Raw genomic sequence first — 22987 nt, 5'->3', positions numbered from 1 at the left:
TACAGCCTTCAACAATGAGCAAAGCCCATACCGCATAGTCAGCTATAAAAGGCCCCGAAATGACAATGTAAAAGAATTCAAACTAGTAAACTAACGGCCTCATTTATATATAAAAATGAACGAAAAACAAAAATGTAACACATAAACAAAATACAACCACTGTATTACAGGCTCCTGAATATGTTTAATCTTAATTCGAAAAGAGAGAAGTCCATCAATCCTGATAAAAGTAACACCCACCTATATCAAGCAACGAACAAATATTTTATTAAGATCGTTCAAAGGAAAACCACTTAAAATGACAACAAGTGCATTATCCTAATTGAACCCCATAAGTTTCAAGTTTTAAGTGTTTATGTGTTTATTGATTACAATTTGTATGATTGTGTGAACTTCATATTTATCTTGGTAATTTATTTAATTTTGTGTAGGACATTATTAAGTAGTTGTGTCGTTGTCTTTTTAATAACATGTTAAAAAAAATGAAAATAACCCGTTAATAATTTCTTGCGTCCGAAACGCTTTTCTGGATTTACCTTCAATGTCAGTTTGTGTAAGTATACATAGTATTTGATTGGCTTGACTTCAAATTAATTGTCAATTTTATGTACATTCCAGTCTGTGAACTTTTATGATAAGCTTTCGTTGATGATTAAGAAATAATTCCTTCATGTCATGCACTAAGCTCATTGCAACATGGGTAGGAATTATATTTGTCGATATTTTACACTAGGCATTAGCGAGGTGTAAAATATGGTCAAATATAACACGTATAATGCCTACCCATAATAAAATGAGCAAAGAGCATGACAGGAAAGAATTATTTTCATTCTACAGTATTTTTATAGGTCGAAGCGTCGGAAAATACCCTATAAATGATAATTTGTTCTCGCTTCCTCCCGGTGGAATATGTACATTTCATTTTCATATCTAATTAGTTTTAAAAAAAAATAATAGCAGGGTGAATATATGTTTTTTAGGTTTTTTTTACAATGTATAACAAAAGTTTATGTTAGCAGCTAAAATGTGAATATTTTATTAGAATAACCATGGAAATAACAAGAATGTAAACAGTAAGTTTGTGCGCATGTGTCAAACATATTGTGTGCTAGTTAGAACTAAACACGGCTTTGTTTACAAAGCGCAACAAGGACGTTATATTAGAATTAACATTTTGTTAAATGTGAACATGTTAAAAAATCATATAACTTATATCATCTGATGATACACAATCAGAAAAGTTTAAAATAAAATCGGCGATTAAACGTATTTATCACAAACGTCCTTTTTGCTATTTTGCTCTTGTTGCAGCATATGGTATATATATGTTCCAGACCATACGAGTATTTGGACCGTACGCGTACGTCCGGACAGTATACGTATACTCGTACGGTCCGACCATACGCGTACGGTCGGACCGTATGAGTATACTCGTACGGCCCAGCTGACCATACATGTTTTGGTATCATATCGATTAAATTAAAAAAAAGAAAAAGAAAAAAAAAACAATTACCAAAAATGTTTAGCTTTAGTTCTCCAAGATGCTATTTTTACTTTAGATGGATAGGTAAATTAGCGTACAGTTGAAATTAAATGTTTCTTTAATTCTATAACTACCACAACGAATGATATTTTTTATTATTATTTTACATTTACATGTTTGCAGTTCATGCATGTTCCTTTGCATATGCATTGTTTTTTTAAGTTCACAAATATTATAAAACAATTGTCCTTGTACCGTTTGTTTACATCCTTTAACCTCAATTTCAATAAGCATATTGGCATATATACCCGTACGGTCCAAATATTCATACGGTCTAGAACATATATAAACTCAGTAAATATATTTAATTTTAAGAACGTAGCATTTTCTTCATTTTAAAATCCTTTTCCAAACTTAAATATTATCTGAAGTATAACAGTCATTAATTTGGGATTTGATCCTTTCGCTAGTTAGAGAGAAAATCCCGCACCAGAGGCTGTATACAGCTGGTCCCTAAAAATGTGTACTAGTTAAGTAAAAATGGACGACTTACTAAACTCCAAAACATATAAATGAAATAGAATTTAAACAAAAACACTATACAAGACTTATAAGAGCCAGAGGCTCCTGACGTAAGACAGGCGCAAAAATGCGGCAGAGTTAAACATGACTCGTGCGATTTCAACCCTCCCATTTCACCTCTTTACCTGAGCATGTACCAATTGAGAATAAGTAGAACTAGACACATTGTCAAAATGAGTCAAAACACCCAGGGATCAGATGAAACGTCGAATTCGTGAGTTGAAAAATTGTGTGAATGATCGACCAACGTCCATTTTCAGAGACAAAGAAGCTAATACGTGCCTATCATCTCTTCACGATAAATGTGTTGTTGTTCCTACGGACAAAGCTTTAAATATTTGTTTTTTGTATGTAAATCATATAAATTTTATTGTATCGTAAATGAATAAGGAAATAATGAGAACGAATGTAATCCACATACAAATTTCATATCAGTTGACGATATGTCACAGTTGGTCGTAGCGAAAAATAGCATTTTCCGTTAGCAATATCACTGTCACCTCTGTAATGCTGTTACGTATGCCCTTAATTAGAAAATTTCATTAATTCAGTTTTCGTTTAATGCAATAATACTCAAGGAAATGGTTCGACGGATTTGCATAAAATCTCGTACTAGTATCTCTAACTGAAAGAGATATATTTAAAATAGAGCTGGTATTTCTCGCATTTGCATAAAAAAATTATGAAGCATTTATTTACAAATGCAATTTAATTTGGCATTTTAACTGTTTTGATCGGTATTTGATATCATTGTCGAGAATTTGTTTGTATGCACTTTTAAAAATTAAATTCTAACAAGGATGCAATTTTTCGAGAATCCTTAAAGCAATAATTGTTTAGACGTATTCAGTTGTGTTTTATCGTTGTTTCATCTACAAAAAACACACATCCAGATCCTTTTGTATTCAGTTTAATTGAAAATCAACAAACTTATAGATAATACCGTGTCAATAATTTTATTCTTCCTTTGTGTTCCGGGAGGTCAAGTTAAAAGTGCAAAACGGAAACAGGTTCAGCTTATAACAATCTATTATTAGTTTCTCAGTGTACGGAAAATAATACTTCATTCACAATTAATCAGTCGATTACGGCGTTTGACAAGATTACATATCTGGTAAGTAGTTGTGTTTTGTTATTTTGTGTAATTTATATCATACTAATTTCTTTCTATAGGTTGCACTTGTAGAAAACCAACAATGCAATTTTCCAAAGAAACTTCCTCAATTTCATTTGCAGTCACTCTTCATTCAGGAAGTTTTGAGGAGAATGTTAAATTTGACTCAACGCCAAAATGTCTTCCAATCCTTCTTAGAAATAAGTTAAAAAAAATAGACATTTTCATTTATATCCATTTCATTCTCCAATCAAGTCTTAATAAAAAAAAATAGTTTGCATCCATGACAATAACCACGTATACAGTAACAGTATTGATATGCACATTCAATTTTTCCCCAAAAGAGGCGTGACTTGCAAATCACACGTGCAAAGTGCAACCTTAAGGGTATATGTTAGAATAAGCATTTTTGACATTACACCCTAAAGTAGTTACAATCTACAAACAAATTATATAACTTCCGTGTCATCATTAACAATACGTTTACCTTTTACTTTCCATTGTAGTTGTGTATTTGAGGCTGTGTATAAGGAAGGATGCAACAATTTCCATCATTATCAGTTGTATTTGTAACAAGAAATTTGTAGTTTATTTATATGAAACCTGTCCCAAGTCAGGAGCCTGTAATTCAATGGTTTTTGTTTGTTTATGTGTTATATATTTGATTTCCGTTAATTTGTTACGTACATAAGGCCGTTAATTTTCTCGTTTGAATTGTGTTACATTGCCTTTTATAGCTGACTATGTGGTATTGGCGTTGCTCATTGTTGAAGGCCGTACGGTGACATATAGTTGTTAATTTCTATGTCATTTTGGTCTCTTGTAGAGAGTTTGTCTCATTGGCAATCATACCACATCTTCTTTTAAACTTTATTTGAATATGTAATCAATTCATTAATACTAAGTCAAGCTTTAACATCCAATTATAAATATCTAGTAATTACAAATTGGAAATGTATAAACATGTATAAGATAGACATCCTAAAATAAAACCAAACTATGTTGTCTTAGTTGTATATGTAGTTATATTAGATGTAAGACCAATTTTTTGATAGCATCGATGTAAAGCTTTAAAAAAGCATATTGCAATATATGTTATCAGAAATATTTGATGTGTTTAAAAAAGATTGTTGAACAAATCTTAACTTCATTTTCATTTTGATCAATTATAACAAAATTTAACTAGTTGTAAAAAAAGTGAATATCTTACAAAAGATATCAAAACACTTTCCCTAGCAATTGTATAACTCACTTCCACTCCTCGCTTTTCCACTGGACGTTAGGCAACCAACAATCAATCAATCAATCCACTCCTCGCTACTAATGTTTCTACGTATTTATACATCATTGGCCTTCAAATGTTATTTTTCAGCATTCCTGATGAAGATAATTTAACAACAAAAGCGCGCAAGAACAATGTATTTTTTAAGTACTGTTTCAAATGTTACTTTTTCAGCATTCCTGATGAAGATACAACAAGAAAAGCGAGCCAGACCCATGTGATTTTAAAAGTGTTATTTTAATTGACTCGACATAGGAAGAAATATACTTCTATGATAAGCTTTCGTTGATAATTAACATTCAGTTCTCAGCGCCCAGGTTTACCGACTGTGACCTCTATAAACATTGAATACAGAAACATGGATGTAGAGGTGAGCTGACTGATAAATAAACTCGTCATAGATACCAGAATTAGCTTTATGATTTACGCCAGACGCGCATTTCGTCTACAAAAGATTCATCAGTGACGCTCGTAATCAAAATAGTTAAAAAGACCAAATAAAGTACGAAGTCGAAGAGCATTGAGGATCAAAATTCATAAAAGTACTGTTGCCAAATACAGCTAAAGTAATCTATTCCTGAGGTAGAAAAACCTTAGTATTTCAAACATTCAAAAGTGACTGAGCGATGATTATGTTTTGTTGTTTTATATTTACATGTGTTCCCAATTTTTCTCAACTTTGCCATAAAAGTGGTTAAATGAATTGGTTTATATGAAAAATTTCATATGTCTTTCTTACAGGTTTGCTGACTTTTTCATCCATCGAGGTATTTTTTCTTACATAAACCGTGGGATTGCCTAATTCCTAACGATGTTTAGATCATTGCCTATAGTTAAAAGTTCAGCAAATGAAATACTTAAAGACAATAATTCAATATCAGTACACTTAATGTGAAATGTGGATAAAATGGAGGATTTTCTTTTAAAAATCTTTGAAAACGTGTTTTAAGATGAAAGTAGATTTTCAGTTATGTAAAACATATAACGATTTTTGTTAAACTTGAACATGTTGAAACATCATATAACCTAAATCTTCTGATGATACACAGTCAAAAGAGTTTTAAATAAAATCGACGATTTAACGTATTTATCACAAACGTCGTTTTTGCGATTTTGCTCTTGTTGCATCGTATGGTATATATATAAACTCAGTAAATATATCTAGCTTTCAGAACGTAGCATTTTCTTCATTTTGAAATCCTTTTCCAAACTTGAATATTATTTGAAGTATAATAGTCATTAATATGAGATTTGACACTTTCGCTATTTGGCGACGCTAAAGGTGTTTTCAAACGAAACCCCCTGTTGCTGGCAGTAAAGATAATAGTCATCATTTTAAATTTTCATCACATTTTTTATCACTAGAAATATAGTAGTTTATTTATGTTTCATAGTAACAATATCATATGTTTTCACAAAGAGAGAAACAGAAACGTGTCGGACGACTGACAGAGGATCGATACCAACAGAACAGTCAAATAGGTTACGACTACAGCATCTAATAGAGTTTGTAGCAGAGCCGGCTGTCAGAGTGGAATTTGACAAACAATTTCACCCTGATGTTCTTCAGAAGACTATACGTAAAGGAAACATCCTCAAAATTAGAAATATAACCAAGAATCAGCGTGAATTGTTAGAACCAAAATCAGGTAAATATATGTATTTCAGAACCTTTGAGAAAATGGTTTATGTGGTCACCATTACAAATTCATTGCTCAAACTAGCGACATGTTTGGCTGTTTTATGATAGGTATCGGAATAGTCTGTGATTTTGATGTTGTGTTTCAAATTGTGACATTTTGACTGATTATTGATTCGCATAGTGAGTGATGCAGGCGTAGCAGCAGACTTTATTTATGTTCACACACCACGTCATTATTATAGCACGGACGATCCTACCACTCCCTAGTAAATTGATTTGCAATTTTGTGGCAAACATTGAAAAGGATAAATTTAAAAACATGTCATGGCATTATCATGCAGACAAAAGAAATTATGACAATACTATTTCATGCTACGTCCAAAGCACTTTTCTAGATTTTCCTTAATCAGGAAATCTATAGCATTCAATATCTAGAATACTAGTATAAAATCAATTTTGTTGTTCCAAACCTATGTCATAAAAAAACCGAAAACTCCGGACATGTATATATTAATGCTATTTGTAATTAATGATTATAAAATTGAGAATTGAAATTGGGAATGTGTCAAAGAGACAGCAACTCGACAAAAGAGCATAAAACAGCCGAATCTCACCAACGGGTCTTGTGCACAGAGTGCAAATCCCGCATCAGAGGCGGTATACAGCTGGTCCATAAATAATGTGTACTAGTTCAGTAAAAAAAGAAGGTCATACTAAACTCAAAAACATATAGATGAACTGAAATTTAAAAAAACATACAAGTCTAATAAAGTACAGAGGCTCCTGACTAGAGACATGTGAAAAATGAGGCTGAGTTAAACATACCTTGTGCCATTTCAACCCTCCCATTTTACCTCTTTACATGAGTATGTACTAATCGAGAAGAAATTGAACTAGACACATTGTCAGAATGAGTTAAAACAATCAGGTCTCTGATGAAACGTCGATTTCGTGAGTTGAAAAATTCAGTTTCAGAGACAAAGAAGCTGTGATGTGTCAATTATCTCTTACGATAAATGCGTTGTTGCTCCTACGGTCAAAGCTTCAAATATTTTTTTTGTATGTAAATCATAACTATTATTGTTTTGTAAATGAATAAGTAAATAATGAGAACGCATGAAATCCACATACAAAAACATATCATTTGACGAATCATAAGTCTTTCGTTGCTTCAATAAATATTTCAAAAAACAACCTGAGGACGTATTGGTTTGTATTGGATACCAAATCGTCATAAAATTCTTTGAAAAACACGGCACATCTGTATTGTCCATTAGATTGACAAACTATCTGGCGCTATGAAAAGAGGGTCTTCGGAAATACTGTGAAACTGTTCTCTCGCGTAGTGGTACTAACACTAACATTGCATATGTTGATTCAATTTAAAATTCACTAGGTGACAATGATGATTGCATCTATCTCATTGATTGAAATAAAGGATTCCATCGATATATTAAAGTCTGCCCCATTTCTTGACTTGCATCATGAAATTGATTAAGATCGGTTGAGAACAAAACCTTACTACAAAAGAGATGATTTCATCTTTCAAATTGTTTATTTTCCATTTCTAAACAGTTACATTCCAGCAGCGCATGTACTACGAGTGCATCTCTCGCAGTATAATTATAAAACGTGTTGTTTTCCATTTTTTACATCACTGGGTCGATACCTCTGCTGGTGGACTATCAGTCCCCGAGGGTATCATCAGCTCAGTAGTCAGTGCTTCGGTACTGACATGATTTAACAAACTTTACTAAAATTGTCTGTTTATAAATTTTGAAATTATTATGAAACTTAGCTTCAACTCCCTCAGGCAAAGTTGGCTTTAGATGAATTTGGCTATTTATTTTAGGTATTTTTGACATAAAGCTCTTCAACGATTTTCGGTACTTATACATCTTCGGATTTCAAATGTTTGGCTTTGAACGTTCCTGATTAGGTATATCCAGAAAAGCGCTTCGGACGCAATAATTATAAAACGTGTTGTTTTCCATTTTTTTATGCAATATTCAATAACTTGCATTTCCTAGCATGATTTAAACGATTAAGGGTTGCTGCTTGCAAGGAAGCTCTTTAACCAAAGTTTCAAGTAATAAATTTGGAATTATCCCTTCAAAACATTTACGAACGCAATCACGATTTCTTTGATCGGTTTTGAATATCTGTTGCTTCTATGATGGATATGTTCCAATCGTCGTAACCCCAATCCGTCATTCTGTCTTCGATTGTGATTCACATACTAAGATTAATTACAAGGTGCCTATTTACACAATCTACACCACGGGTGCCACGTATCTAGAATAACGATATGCTTGTCGTACACTCCTGATATCAAGCACGGATTTTGGTTAGGTAAGTGTTGTGCAGTCTTAAGTGGTGTATGTTGTGTTTTATATAGTGTTTCTCTTCTGTTCGTTTTTTAGCTCACCTGGCCTAAAAGGCCAAGTGAGCTTTTCTCATCACTTGGCGTCCGGCTTCCGTCGTCCGTCGTCGTCCGTCGTCCGTCGTCCGTCGTCGTCCGTCGTCCGTCGTCGTCGTTAACTTTTACAAAAGTCTTCTCCTCTGAAACTACTGGGCCAAATTAAACCAAACTTAGCCACAATCATCATTGGGGTATCTAGTTTAAAAAATGTGTCCGGTGACCCGGCCAACCATCCAAGATGGCCGCCATGGCTAAAAATAGAACAAAGGGGTAAAATGCAGTTTTTGGCCTATAACTCAAAAACCAAAGCATTTAGAGCAAATCTGACATGGGGTAGAATCGTTAAACAGGTGAAGATCTATCTGCCCTGAAATTTTCAGATGAATCGGATAACCCGTTGTTGGGTTGCTGCCCCTGAATTAGTAATTTTAAGGAAATTTTGCTGTTTTTGGTCATTATCTTGAATATTATTATTGATAGAGATAAACAACAATAATGTTCAGCAAAGTAAGATTTACAAATAAGTCAACATGACCGAAATGGTCAATTGATCCCCTTTAGGAGTTATTGTTCTTTATAGTCAATTTTTAACAATTTTCATAAAATTTGCAAATTTTTACTAACATTTTCCACTGAAACTAATGGGCCAAGTTCATTATAGATAGAGATAATTTTAAGCAGCAAGAATGTTCAGTAAAGTAAGATGTACAAACACATCACCATCACCAAAACACAATTTTGTCATGAATCCATCTGCTTCCTTTAATATTCACATAGACCAAGGTGAGCGACACAGGCTCTTTAGAGCCTCTAGTTATTTTTCTCAATTGTCAGTATGTTTTCAACTGTTATTTTCTTTTTCTTCTCTTGAGCTTGATTTGAATACCCCTGATCTGGTTTGTGACGAAGGTTGGAGATGTTTTAATATTTTGTGGAATGTTTCCTGTTTTATTCAATGTGAAATATGTTATGGGTTCAATTATTTTTAGGTCAAAATACTGACATCTAGGTAGTTATGGCCATCGTTCCAATAGAGGAAAAATTCTTTAACTATACATGAAATGTATTGTGTTTCTTTGTAGGTAATGTATCGTCAAGTACGTTTGATATTACCTTGATGATGGTTTTCTTTAGAAATATAGCAAAACTGTCCATTGGAAATCAACTTCCTCTTGTGATTGACACAAGTACAGTGGCTGATCTAACAAGAATTGTTTTCTATAGAAATAAAAGTGCACATGATGCAATGGAGACAAATGAAATTCAAGACTTCGGAAAAGCCTACAACGAAATAAGCGAGGTATAAATGAATCTGGCTTACTTTTCATTCTGTTTTATAAAATTGTATCACGTTGCTATCAATCTTTTATATTCGAACACTTCCCGCTCTTAAGGTGAAACTATGTAAGGAATCAGGAATCTTATGTACAGTAGTTGTCGTTTGTTTATGCAGTTTATATATGTTTCTCGTTTCTCGTTTTTTATATAGTTTAGACCGTTGGTTTTTCTGTTTAAATGGTTTACATTTGTAATTGTGGGGCCCTTTATAGCTTGTTATTCGGTGTGAACCAAGACTCCGGGTTGAAGGCCGTTCTTAAACCTATAATGGTTTACTTTTATTAATTGTTATTTGGATGGAGAGTTGTCTCATTGGCACTCATACCACATCTTCCTATACCTAAAGATTGCATCGATCTTCGTAATAATTTCATTTACGACGAGGGGGAGGTTTAACGACCTTGACTACCCTTGATTGTCTTTGTAGCTTTGAAATGTCATATGTATAGCTATGAAAGTACTCTGAGCTTACTTTAAAAGATCGGAGTACTATTGAATGTTTGAAAGTTTATCATCATTTATCTTCGTCTTGTCCTAGCGTTACCTCTTTAACAGAGTAGTAATTAAAAGGTAACGGATTTGCTTATACTGTTTTTTTTTTCTTTTTTCTTCTTGCATTTACCTTGGTTTTTTTAATGATAAAATCTATATATGAACGATATTAGATCTTAAGATCATAGTTTAACCCCCCTACATATTATTGTGCCTTTCCAAAGTCAATTATTACTAACTTTGAAAATGACTAAATGTTTTGGTCGTTTAAGGGGATAAACCTATGGTATGAGAGATAACTCTATCGAACTTTATTGTTCTTTGATGAAACAGGTCGTTGGTTTGCTCGTCTAAATTGTTTCACACTTTGTTTTGACGGGGCGGTTCAGTACATCTGAATATTGGTACACGGTATGGGTTTTTCTAATTGTTGAAGGCAATAAAATTGATCTGTAATTGTTTATTCCAATGTCATTTGGACTCTGGAAGATATTTATCTTATTGACAGTCATATTTTATATCCTTTCAATATCATATCATTAAGTCATGATACATTAAGTGTTATATCTTACTTTTGACCTCATAGATTTTATATAATGTTCTTTCAAATAACAGGCAGTTGTGAGACTTGGTGGTGAACAATTTAGAGAACAATGCCAGAAGCTGAGGTTCCAGCGTCTTGATGCAAACTTACCACCAGCTATTAAAGGTACGCTTTTTGTTGTCAACATGATGTTTATTTGTCGCTATCTGTTGAAGGTAACCTTCAATTAGTTGGTTGACAAAATAAACTTTCAGTCGATTTTAACATTTAACAGGACGACTATTCGACAAGCAATGATTGGTACAACTGATTTGATTCAATGATTCAACCATGTGAGAGGGTCTTTCTTTGTTTTTTGTATTATAGTAAAGTAAAAGTAATTTTCAACTTTTTTCCGAGTAGCATTTTGACTGAATATTTTATTATCAACTACAAATGTATGATATTTAAATATATGGTATATTTTATTAAACCGAGACAAAAGGTCGCAAAGGAATATTCAAACTGATAAGTCGAAAAATAAACTATTAGTGTCATGGCAAAGAACGACCAATCAAAACACTTGGAAGACTGAGCAAAGTGAACCCTACCAAAAACCGGAGTTGATCTCAGATATGTCAAGACAAGTCAAGACAAGTTTTATTAATACACTCAGACACAAATTGTGTGCAATAAGAGCAACATAATGCAGTTTACAAAATAATAAATTGGTGTCGGATGTGTACGCTAAATCTACCTCATTTTTTATACCCGTCGTTTAAAACAATTTATAAAAATGCTATGCGTTCAAACTGCTTTTCTGGATTTGCCTTCATCAGACACGCACACAGGCGTATTTATGAAAGTTAATTATGTAGAAGGACCGAACCAGTTAAACAATTAACCTAACATAATTGCGAAATACATCTTAATTCAAACTTTGCCTAAACTACGAAATTGACTTTTGGGCTAATAATACCATTTGGGACTGATTGTCCACCAGCAGCGGTATCGGCCCAGATTGTTAAATTGAATAGTACAGTTTATAAATTATTAAAGTGAAAATTAAGATGAAACACTAGTTTACCAATTTGTGAATTAAGATGATGCAGTACAAGACAAAACGAAATAAATTATGATTCTAGATAGCAACTATCTAAAGATTCCGAGAGTTACGAAAATGTGTGAAAAATTTGAAATAAATTGCCAAAACGTTGTTTTTTGTTGGTTTTTAGGGGTCACTGTCTTATTAATATATATTTCAAAATAATAATTATCGAGAAAAAATTAAGAAACTGTATTGCTACATTCGTACTTCACTTTCACTCGTATATTCTTAGATATTCAAGAACATATTATAGATGAATGGTCAAAAATCGATAACAAATTGATTGTAATGACATCAGCAATCGAAGCACTGAAAGAAAAAATTCAGGATGAAGATATTGTCACCGTTATTGGTTTTTCAGGTAGTGGAAAATCCACTGCTGTCCGAAATGTAGCTTTGCGTTTATCCCGAGAACTAAAATATCAAATATTAGCAGTGCATTCACCGAAAGATCTAATGACGTATTATATTAAAGGGAAAAGACAACTATTTGTTTTTGATGACGTCTGTGGCAAATATTCGTTAGACTTACAAAAACTTATGGAGTGGAAAGATTTATCAATGGATATACGACTGCTCTTCGGAGACGGGTTATTGAAATGCCTATTTACTTGTAGACCACATATATTTAATGACTCACAATTCAAATGTGTTGATATCCTTTCTTCAATTGAACATGATATACTATCACCTCAATACAATTTGTCAAATAATGAAAGAATTTTGATTGCAAAATCCCATCTGTTCATTGACGAAGTAGAAACTATTAAACGTATGAGTGTGTTCAACAAATATGATTGCTTGCCACTTCTTTGTCAATTTTATTCGACTAACAGAAATAGCAATATTGTCAGTTTTTTTAACAATCCAACTCAAGTGATCGAAGATGATTTGATATCATTTAAACATGCCCCTGATCAAACAACATTTTCAGTATTATCGTTGTTTGTCATTTATAACAACAAAATTGATAGAAATGATATTAGAAACCGGCGTTTCAAAAACATATTATCTGAAATCTCAGATAATGTTAGAACATCGTCTGCACTTTCACGAAAAGTTGTGACAGACAACCTAACAAAGTTGTCGAATACATATGTTAGAATGATAAAAGACTCTTACAGCATAATACACGATAAATGGTTTGACACTGTTGTATCTTTTTATGGAAAACACATGTTTGATATGATATTAAGACTTTGTCATCCCGATATCATACGCGATCGCTATCAATTTGAAATTAATCAAAGGTATCAAAGCAAAGAGTCACTAGTTATTTATGTTCCGATGGAAAAAGAAAAAGACTATATGATAAGATTATGCAAGGACATAAATGACGGATATGTTCAAAAAGTATTTACAAATAAACAACTGCAGTATTTAACATTCAGGCTGAAGTTTATAGAACAATTACGCTTGAAATCTAATTTGAAAAGAAATATACGTGTGTTTCAAGATATCTCGCCTTTACTGGTAGTGTCCCAACAAAACTATCTTGATATAATGGAGGCATTACTTGAAATTAAAGTTGATGTTAATGTCATGAATAAATTTGGAACAACTCCTTTGTTCATTGCATCTGAGAATGATCAAGTTGGAATGGTTAAATTATTGCTTACATATAAGTGTGATCCAAATCAACGCAGAGGGTTGAAAAATGGTGAAACGCCATTGCATGTAGCTTCTGGACTGGGCCATAAACAAGTTGTTAGGCTATTGATAAGACACAACGCAATCACAAATATATGTACAACAAATCAGGAGACTCCGTTATATTTCGCTTCAAGTAAAGGTTTTATCGATATTGTAGAAATATTACTTGAGAACGGAAGTGACCCTAACATTTGTGGAAAACGCAACTCTCCCATTTTTATTGCATCACGACTCGGTCATACCGAAGTAGTTCGTTTGCTACTAGAAAGAAACAGTGACCCAAATTTACTTTCTGAAGATATAATGCATGATGGACAGTCGCCATTATGCATTGCATCAAAGTATGGTCATACCGAAATAGTTCAGTTATTACTTGAACATCGAGCAGATTCAAATTTAAGAGCAAACAATGGCTTATTTCCTTTGTACATAGCTTCGCGAGATGGATTTACCAATATTGTTAAACTGTTACTTGATTTCAAAGCAAATCAGGATATGGTAGTGCATTTTAAAACAAACAAAAGACAGGCTATGCTTTTTTCAAATTTGAGATCGAAAATCGACTCTCCGCTTTGTGTTGCTACCGAAAAGGGATTTGCAGATATTGTTATGTTATTACTCCAAAATAAATGTGACCCAAATTTATGTAGAAATGACTTGATGGACATACATCTATCACCATTATGTATAAGTGCAACATATGAATTGACAACTATTATGAAATTATTGCTTAAATATGGAGCCGATCCCAATTTTAGGATTCAAGGTCAGGATTATGAATTGCCGTTACTCATAGCCTCTGCGAATGGGAATGTTCAACTTGTTACATTATTACTTGCAAACAGTGCTAATCCTAATATATGTTCAAATAGTCTAGGTTCGCAGGGTTTGTCACCATTGTATGTAGCTTGTGAAAAGGGTCATGTCGATATTGTGCAAGATTTACTAAAACATAAAGCCGCTCAAAATATATATACGAAGGAGAGAAAATCGCCATTACAAATCGCTAAATTGAAAGGTCACAAGCACATTGTATGTCTGCTTCAGCAATCCAACAATAAAAGGCATTGATCAAGAAGTATATTATAACAACCGTTGATTGAGCAAAAGAAGATGACAATATGAGAGAGAGTCAAGTGCATTGATCTTTTAATGAAATGAATGTAATGAATATCTTATAATAATACGCTTTATACACGTATTCGCAAGCCCCTATATATATTGCTAGTCAAACAGATGCCTTGGAAATATAAAGTTAATAGTAAGGTCTATGCGTGGTTAAAAAGCAGATGATGTTGTATTTCTATTGTAAAGGGGAAAAGGGATACAGTGTTTAATCAATGAGATTCTGCAGTGTTTTGCACATTTCCATAAAAACGCAAATTAAATGAAAACCGAACTACAAGGAAAATTCAAACTGGAAAGTCCTATATTAATTGGCAAAACCAATTACTTTAACACACCAAATGAATGGAAAACAACTGTCACATTCTTCACTTTACACAGGCACTTATAGCCACGTAGATTAAAATCTAAAGAGTTGTCAGAGGGAAGAACTATGGTGACCTCAGTCCTGGATTTTCCCCGTTGCGACAATAAATCAAATGCTCAAGTAAGGCGTCATTATTGCTGTGCGGGATGAATAAATCAACTCTCTCTGTGGTCCATATAGATGGCCTGTTAAATGGCAAAACTTTTTTCTATACCTTCATAGCCCAGTGGCAGTCTAAATTTCCTGCAAATCATTCCGTTTGATCGCCATCACATACATAAACTTATTATTTGTCAGTTTATATATGGTTGATTTTTTTTTCTCGTTCCGAACATGCATGAAATATTATCCCTGGACATACTGCAGGCAATCTACAATCAACCAATCAAATATATTAAAAGTTAAAGCAGTATTTACATAAATTGTTATTTCCATCAAAGTTATATAACATTTTGATTTGTCCTGTAGTTGTTAAAACGTTTGTATTGATTTTTCACGCTTTGAAGTGATTGTCTAGCTTAATTATGACAGTAAATGATTATTTTTTTGTACATGTAAATGATTTATTATATTAATATAACTATATGGCTTTTGTTCTTCATTTACCAGTTGTGGCGTCAATTTGCAAAAAATTCTGCTAAAACCAGTTCTAGTGAGGTGAAAGTGCTTGTTTTGCGTTGAAGGCGTTTGTCGCATAAAGTTAACCAATAAAAAGCGATTTCCTTTGTTATTAATAGACACCACATATCCTTTCTTTTCTTAATGATGTTTCAATTTTTATCAAGATTTTAAGGTTTAAGGAATATGAGTGTGAGGAGTAGGGCACTGTGTGTGTTCTATGGATAAAATAAACTCGAACTATAATACGAGACCTTAACAAATGAAAATAACGCACAAATGAACATGTTAATATGGGGACGAAGTTCCCTATTACAGTAGAAAATTCAAAAAACAAAATTTCCCGAATTGTTCATCGTGCTAATGAACTCAAAATCGTTCAAATTTTTTTTGTCGCGTTTTTGAATTTCCGGATCTGCGCAGAAATCTACTTCCGTTTCCGATCCTGTTTGCATGAGAATTTGAATAAAATGTATATTGTCTAAGAAAGGAACTAATTAATTTTTTTAAATTATTTATAAAACAAATATTACCTGATGACAGCGTTTCTTTGTTTAAATTGAATATGACGTCATAACTTAAATAACGTCACAACAAAAATCCCTAACAACAGTAGCAACTTCGGAAACGATACGGTATTTCCGTTTCTTTTTTTAACAAATATTTCAGTTACAAAAAAAATAATTCATACAGACTTCGTCCCCATTCACAGGTAATGCCTGCCTCATATTATATAGAATAAAAATGTTTGCAAACTAAATGTTTAACTCAAGTTTTAGCAATATGAACTCTCCTAAATACAGTGATACAGAGATGCTTCTAAATGGTTTCAGAACTTCGTTAACACGATCGATATAATTAAATGATAAAAAGAGATATCATTCCACAAAGACAAAAAAGGATAGCACAACAGGTCAACGTACAGCCTTCAACAATTCACAAAACTCACACCACCCAGTAAGATATAAAAACAATATAAAACATGTAAAAGAGAAAACGAACGACCTGATTGTGCATCTCAAAACTAATTATTACTGACGAAAACTAACGGCTACAACAGAATTCTATTGGATTAAACAAGTTAGCTTTCTCGCAACCATCGCTTCCAACCTAGACAAGTGGTGTAATCATGGTGACAGAACAAAATAACCACAAATCAGTTCGAAAATCTAAGTTTTCTTTTAAATACATATTTGATAGATTGATTCATTAAATAATTGATGTTTGCTTCACTCTGCATTTGAGTTTTAAATTGGCTTTCTCACCAATATTCGGCAATTCAGAAAAAAATAAGATCAACAACTGTGATTTATTTACAGAAGGTACAACGTGGGTATAAAATATCCACAAAAGAGGGACGAAATCTACCAGAAGGACAGTCATACTCATAAATCGAAAATAAACTGACAACGCCATGGCTGAAAATAAAAAAAGACAAACAGACAAACAATAGTACTAGTACTCATGACACAACATAGAAAACTAAAAAATAATCAACACGAACCTTACCAAAACTAGGGGTGCTCCGGAAGGGTAAGCAGATCCTGCTCCAAATGTGGCACCCGTCGTGTTGCTTATGTGATAACAAATCCGGTAAATAGTCGTTACGGTAGGTCACATTCATGAACGGGAAGTTGTAGTTACGAAGTAAGGAACATATCCGTTATCATTTGTATAACGGTTATTTCATAACGGTCAACCAACTCGTGCAGAAGTCCGCAAAATTTACGTAGGGATCATTTCAACTTCACCATTTGGAACTCTTGATTTAATAGATTCCTTGAGAGCAAAAACCCTTTATCAAGAAAATTATAATAGGAAATGCAAGCACGGGAATATCGTATCAATTGGGAGATATATACACCGTATGCAGGTGCTGCTGGAATGTTGCTACTTAGAAATGGAAAATTCACAATTGGAAAGCTGAAATTATCTCTTTTGTCGTAAAGTTTTGTTTTCAACCGACCCTCAACAGTTTAACAATGAGGCAATATTTACAAATGATTGATGAAGGAATGGTTCAATATCACAGAGCAATTATACATTCGTAAATGAATGTGAAAAATGATACATATAATATGTCAATGAATATTTATAAATAATACTTAAATGTGCACATAATTATCATAAAATAGTGTAACAAGCAATTACAGTATACTTCACAGAAGCAAAACAATTGCATGCCCTATTACGATTATCCATAAAAGGTTTTTAATAATTGTTTCACTATTTAATGGTTTTGATTTATGACAATGTTGATATTGTAAGCGCGACAACTGCGATTCTATCAAACCGCCTTTTGATCATTTGACTTCTGTTTGACAATCCGTATTCGGTGGTCAATGTCTTCGTTGTAAATTTACCGGAAGAGCTTTATGGTGTGACGTGTACAAATCGATGTGATAAAGAAAATGTTTTTAGTTTTGACATGAATATAAAAAGGATGTGGTATTATTGGCAATTAGTATAAAAAAAAGAAGATGTGGTATGATTGCCAATGAGACAACTATCCACAAAAGACCAAAATGACACAAACATTAACAACTATAGGTCACCATACGGCCTTCAACAATGAGCAAAGCCCATACCGCATAGTCAGCTACAAAAGGCCCCGATAAGACAATGTAAAACAATTCAAACGAGGAAACTAACGGCCTCATTTATATATAAAAAAAATGAACGAAAAACAAATATGTAACACACATAAACAAACGACAACCACTGAATTACAGGCTCCTGACTTGGGACAGGCACAAACATAAATAATGTGGCGGGGTTAAACATGTTAGTGGGATCCCAACCCTCCCCCTAACCTGGGACAGTGGTATAACAGTACAACATAAGAACGAACTATAAAAATCAGTTGAAAAAGGCTTAACTCATCAGATGGACAAAAATACAAGTGGACGTGGCCCGGTACTTATACATCCCGACACAAAAATACACAATGAACAGATCTGAGAGTATTCGCAGTTATCTGACAGCTAGTTCAAAGCCACTAACAACTAATAAAAAATCATGCATCTACGACTTAACTATCAATCAGTACACATCCAAAATCCAATGGATTTAGTGTAAAGACGTCATAAACAGCTAGAGAAAAACATGACCTTGTGCAATGCCAAGTTACAGTTATGAACAGATTGTAGATCCATGAATATTTATACCCGGTATGCATATAACATACTAGTAATATTTAGTTAGCTTTTAATTTACTGATAACAAAATCAATATTTATACCAATAAAAACAATATTCAATGATCTTATTACAGTGTTGAATATGTAACCTTTTAGAATAAGTTTATTTAAAGGAGCGACAAGTTTACATGGATCATTTCTAAATTTCCGGGCACGGTTAACAACATTTCCGTGAAAATGAGGATGTGCTATCCCGTTTGAAATAAGTTTTCTACAGGTACAACCAAACTTCAAAACCAAATATTTATATCTATGGAAAAAATTAGTTAAGGTTTTTAGTAATTTATGGTAACGATATCCCTGGTTTAATAATTTACCAGTAATATATAGGTTGCGTTCGTTAAAATCAATAACGTCACAACAGACACGGGCATAGCGAACAAGTTGTGAAATATAAACACCGTAAGATGGTGCCAAAGGAACATCACCATCTAAAAATGGAAAATTAACAATAGGGAACGAAAAATCGTCTCTTTTGTCGTAAATTTTAGTGTGGAGTTTCCCGTTTAAAACCGAAATATCTAAATCCAGGAAAGGATAGTTATTACCGAATAAATTTGATTTATTTAAAGTAAGGTCCTTGGGGTTAATTTCAGCAGTATATTGAAAAAATTCTTGATTATTTAACGAAAAAATATCATCAAGATAACGGTAAGTGTTGTTAAATTTATCAATTAAATGCAATTTCGACGGGTCTTTAGTGGGTTTAGTCATGAACTATGATTCGTAACAGTACAAAAACAAGTCTGCTATTAAAGGGGCACAATAAGTGCCCATGGGGATACCTACAACATGTCGATAAACTTTGTTGCCGAAACGTACATAAATATTATCAAGGAGAAAATTAACAGCTTCAATCATCTCATCACACCTCCAGTAAGAATATCTAGCATATTTACCTTTCTCATTAGAGAAGAAGGCTTTAAATGAGTTGCAGCAAATATATCTACATTCAGCTTTACCGAACGACACATCATCACACGAGACCAAATAACTCAGAAATTAAAAGACATAAGTCACCGTACAGACTTCAACAATGAGCAAAAGCTGTTGTGTCATAAAAGAACTAATTCTGAAATGACATTGGAAAATATCTTGAATAAATCGGACAAAAGAATATTGATTGATAATTTGTTGATTTCATGTACGTGGTAAGCCAATTGCATGACTTTTCAGGAAGATGCCTTCCTGGCGTTTGTAAATGATATTTCACTTTCAAAGTTAGTGAAATGGTTATCATGTTGTTATACAACTCGGTCCTTTTTTTAAAAGATTAAGATATATTAAAAAAGTATAATGTAAAGTAAGCGGCATATAATCGAATCAACAAACTAAATAGTTTCATGTGATATGGCTACTTTAGAAAACGTTTGATATCCATCTAAATTATCAAGCGTTTAACAATATTCTAAAAACAGAAACTTTATAGATACAATTATGCTCGAGGACGTAAAACTATGCTATCCGAACCTAAACCAAATAGTGGTCAAAGAATATTTCTAGTATATCTTTGTAAATTCTAAAAGTTTACTGTTTGATCTATTATAAGTTAAATTCTTTAAGCGTGGCACAGAACTTGTACATCCCGCCATTAAGTTGTTGTGCTGTGGTCATTTTTTGTATTCTTGTGCTTCATTTTTGCGGATGTGCTTTGTCTATATTCCGTTTTGTGTATCTTTGTTGGCATATTTGTTTGTTGTTATAGTGATTGTGATTATAATACAATATGTTGACTGCTGTACCCCTCTTTTTGAATTTTTACCTATTATGTCTTTTTGTTTTGGTCACATATTTTTGTCAAAATAATGGAATATAATGCGACTGTCATGCAACTGAAAGGCTAGCTTTAAAACACGGTTTAATCCTCCATTGTCAACATAAGGAAGTGCCTGTACCAAGTCAGGAATTTGTCAGTTGCTTGATATGTTAGAGTCTGTGATTTTTACAACTGTTAAGTGACATTCCGTTTTTGAATTTGTTTTTGGAGTTCGGTATTTTTGTTGTTTTACTTTCTCAATAAAGAAATACCTGTACCAAATCAGGAATATAACAGTTGTTTCCCATTCGTTTGATGGGTTAATGAACTAAAAGTAGCAGCGCAACATGAGAGCAAACGGGTTTTTTTTTAATTTTATTAATTGGTTGATTCGTGTTTGCTTCTCGCGTGTTTGCTTCACGCTACATCATCGTTTTAAGTTGGAGCTCTCATTTGATATTTCTAAATTCAAAGAAATAACTACACACAAGATAAGATCAACAACGTGATTTATTTACAGAAGGTAAAACGTGGGGAATAAAATATCCACAACTGTTTAACAATGAGGCAATAATTACAAATGATTGATGAAGGAATGGTTCAATATCACAGAGCAACTATACATTCTTAAATGAATGTGAAAAATGATACACATATATGTCAATGAATATTCATAAATAATACTTAAATGTGCAGATATATATGTCATAAAATAAGTGTAACAAGCAACAATATTATACTTCACAGAAGCAAAAACAATTGCATGTCCTATTACGATTATCCATAAAAGGTTGTTAATACTTGTTTCACTATCTAATGGTTTTGATTTGTCAATGGTTACATTGTAAGCGCGACAACTGCGATTCGATCAAACCGCATTTTGGAAATTTTACTATTGTTTGGTAATCCGTCATTCGGTGACCAATGTCTTAATTCGTTGTAGATTTACCGGAAGAGATAAATGGTGTGACGTGTACAAATTGTATGATATCAATTTTGACATAAAAAAAAAAGGATGTCATGATTTCACTTTGTGAAGTAGCTCGGTAAAAATAATTTTAAGCTCAGCTTTTCTGTCTAGTACGAAGCATTGTTATTAATCAGGGTTATCACATTAACATGTTCCCGCCCTGATATACATTTAATATTCTCCACTGAATCGATAATAAACCTGTATAAAACAAAGTTAGATCACCTTATAAAATCTACAGTATTCAATTTTCGAATGTTTGTCGAATTCATTTATAGGATAGAGCATGGAAACGGGAAATGTGCCAAGGAAATAAAACAACCCGCAATAGAGCCGAAAACAGCACAAGGCCATACGTTTGATTTGCATATTATAACATCCAGGTATTTTCTAATTGGTATCCGAATACCTTACAATCAGATAGCATTGCAAAAATGGTTTCACTTAGCGTTCACTTGCGTTACTACTAAAGCAAAATTAAGATATAATATAGCAATCAATTGTACATGTAGTAGCCAGTAACAGTTTAACAATAATTATGTAGATAATAAAATGAAATGTTATAAAGTATATGATAACATTATTTTCTAAATGAATAACAATTTTTAACATACTATAAACAGTACACAAAAAGATAAGTCAATAGACCACTTTCGAGTTCATCCGTCACCGGCAAAAACTCGTCAATTATACACGCCTTTATGACGTCATTTACCAGATAGAGGGGCTCGCCTGTATCCCTGCACTATTTACGTTCATCAAGCGTCTTAGTGATCGTCTTTGTGCAGGATAAACTAGAAATAATGGTTGCTCTGTAGGTACTTACTGACATTTCCTTAATGACAGCAGTGTTGATTGTCAATTTTGAGAATTCATATTTGCCAAATAATTCGTACAATATAGAATTATAGTTTTCCAACCACTCGCTCAACATTGGAAGGAAGTGACGACGCCCCTAAACGCACAAATGACGATAATAAAGGCGCGTATAATTGACGAGTTTTTTCCGGTGACGGATGAACTCGAAAGTGGTCTATTAAATTCGATCAATGAACATTTACGGATAATCAATAAATGTAAATAAAACTTTATATAAGCATACAAAAAACACAGAATCATAATTTCATTTCGAACACATTGTGCTAAAAATGCCCACCGTATTACATATTATATCTGCAAAAAGATGCGTGTGCAAATCTCTGTTTTCTGCAATTATTTGATACAACCTTATAAAAAAGATGAATGATCATCACTACATTAAAAATAAGCATTTTTTTTACATAAATAAGACCGTTAGTTTTCTCGTTTGAATT

The 22987-nt window shown here is 32.9% G+C and overlaps 1 protein-coding gene across 3 annotated transcripts; it reads left to right on the top strand.

The window, feature by feature from the left end:
- The first annotated feature begins 327 nt into the window (after window positions 1-327).
- On the top strand, window positions 328-15714 carry LOC139527083 (uncharacterized). 3 transcript variants are annotated; one of them, XM_071322352.1, is made up of 6 exons: window positions 328-408; window positions 4636-4831; window positions 5882-6110; window positions 9608-9825; window positions 10971-11064; window positions 12219-15714. In XM_071322352.1, exons 2-6 carry the CDS (start codon window positions 4820-4822, stop codon window positions 14708-14710), a joined length of 3045 nt encoding a protein of 1014 aa, XP_071178453.1. In that variant the 5' UTR covers window positions 328-408; window positions 4636-4819; the 3' UTR covers window positions 14711-15714. The 3 variants fall into 3 exon arrangements, with proteins under 3 accessions (XP_071178453.1, XP_071178451.1, XP_071178452.1); XM_071322350.1 differs by having other exon boundaries at window positions 342-553; XM_071322351.1 differs by lacking the exon at window positions 328-408 and adding an exon at window positions 3063-3179.
- Window positions 15715-22987: the final 7273 nt, after the last annotated feature.

Source organism: Mytilus edulis, chromosome 6 (genome assembly GCF_963676685.1).
Source record: "Mytilus edulis chromosome 6, xbMytEdul2.2, whole genome shotgun sequence".
Taxonomy (NCBI): Eukaryota; Metazoa; Mollusca; class Bivalvia; order Mytilida; family Mytilidae; genus Mytilus; species Mytilus edulis.
This window is presented reverse-complemented; position numbering and strand designations above follow the sequence as displayed.

What these genes read in the sequence shown, in the direction of transcription:
- LOC139527083 (XM_071322352.1), top strand. An exon ending in ATTGTTAGAACCAAAATCAG is followed by an intron (nt 6,111 to 9,607) that starts GTAAATATATGT and finishes GTTTCTTTGTAG; the next exon opens with GTAATGTATCGTCAAGTACG. An exon ending in CCTACAACGAAATAAGCGAG is followed by an intron (nt 9,826 to 10,970) that starts GTATAAATGAAT and finishes TTCAAATAACAG; the next exon opens with GCAGTTGTGAGACTTGGTGG.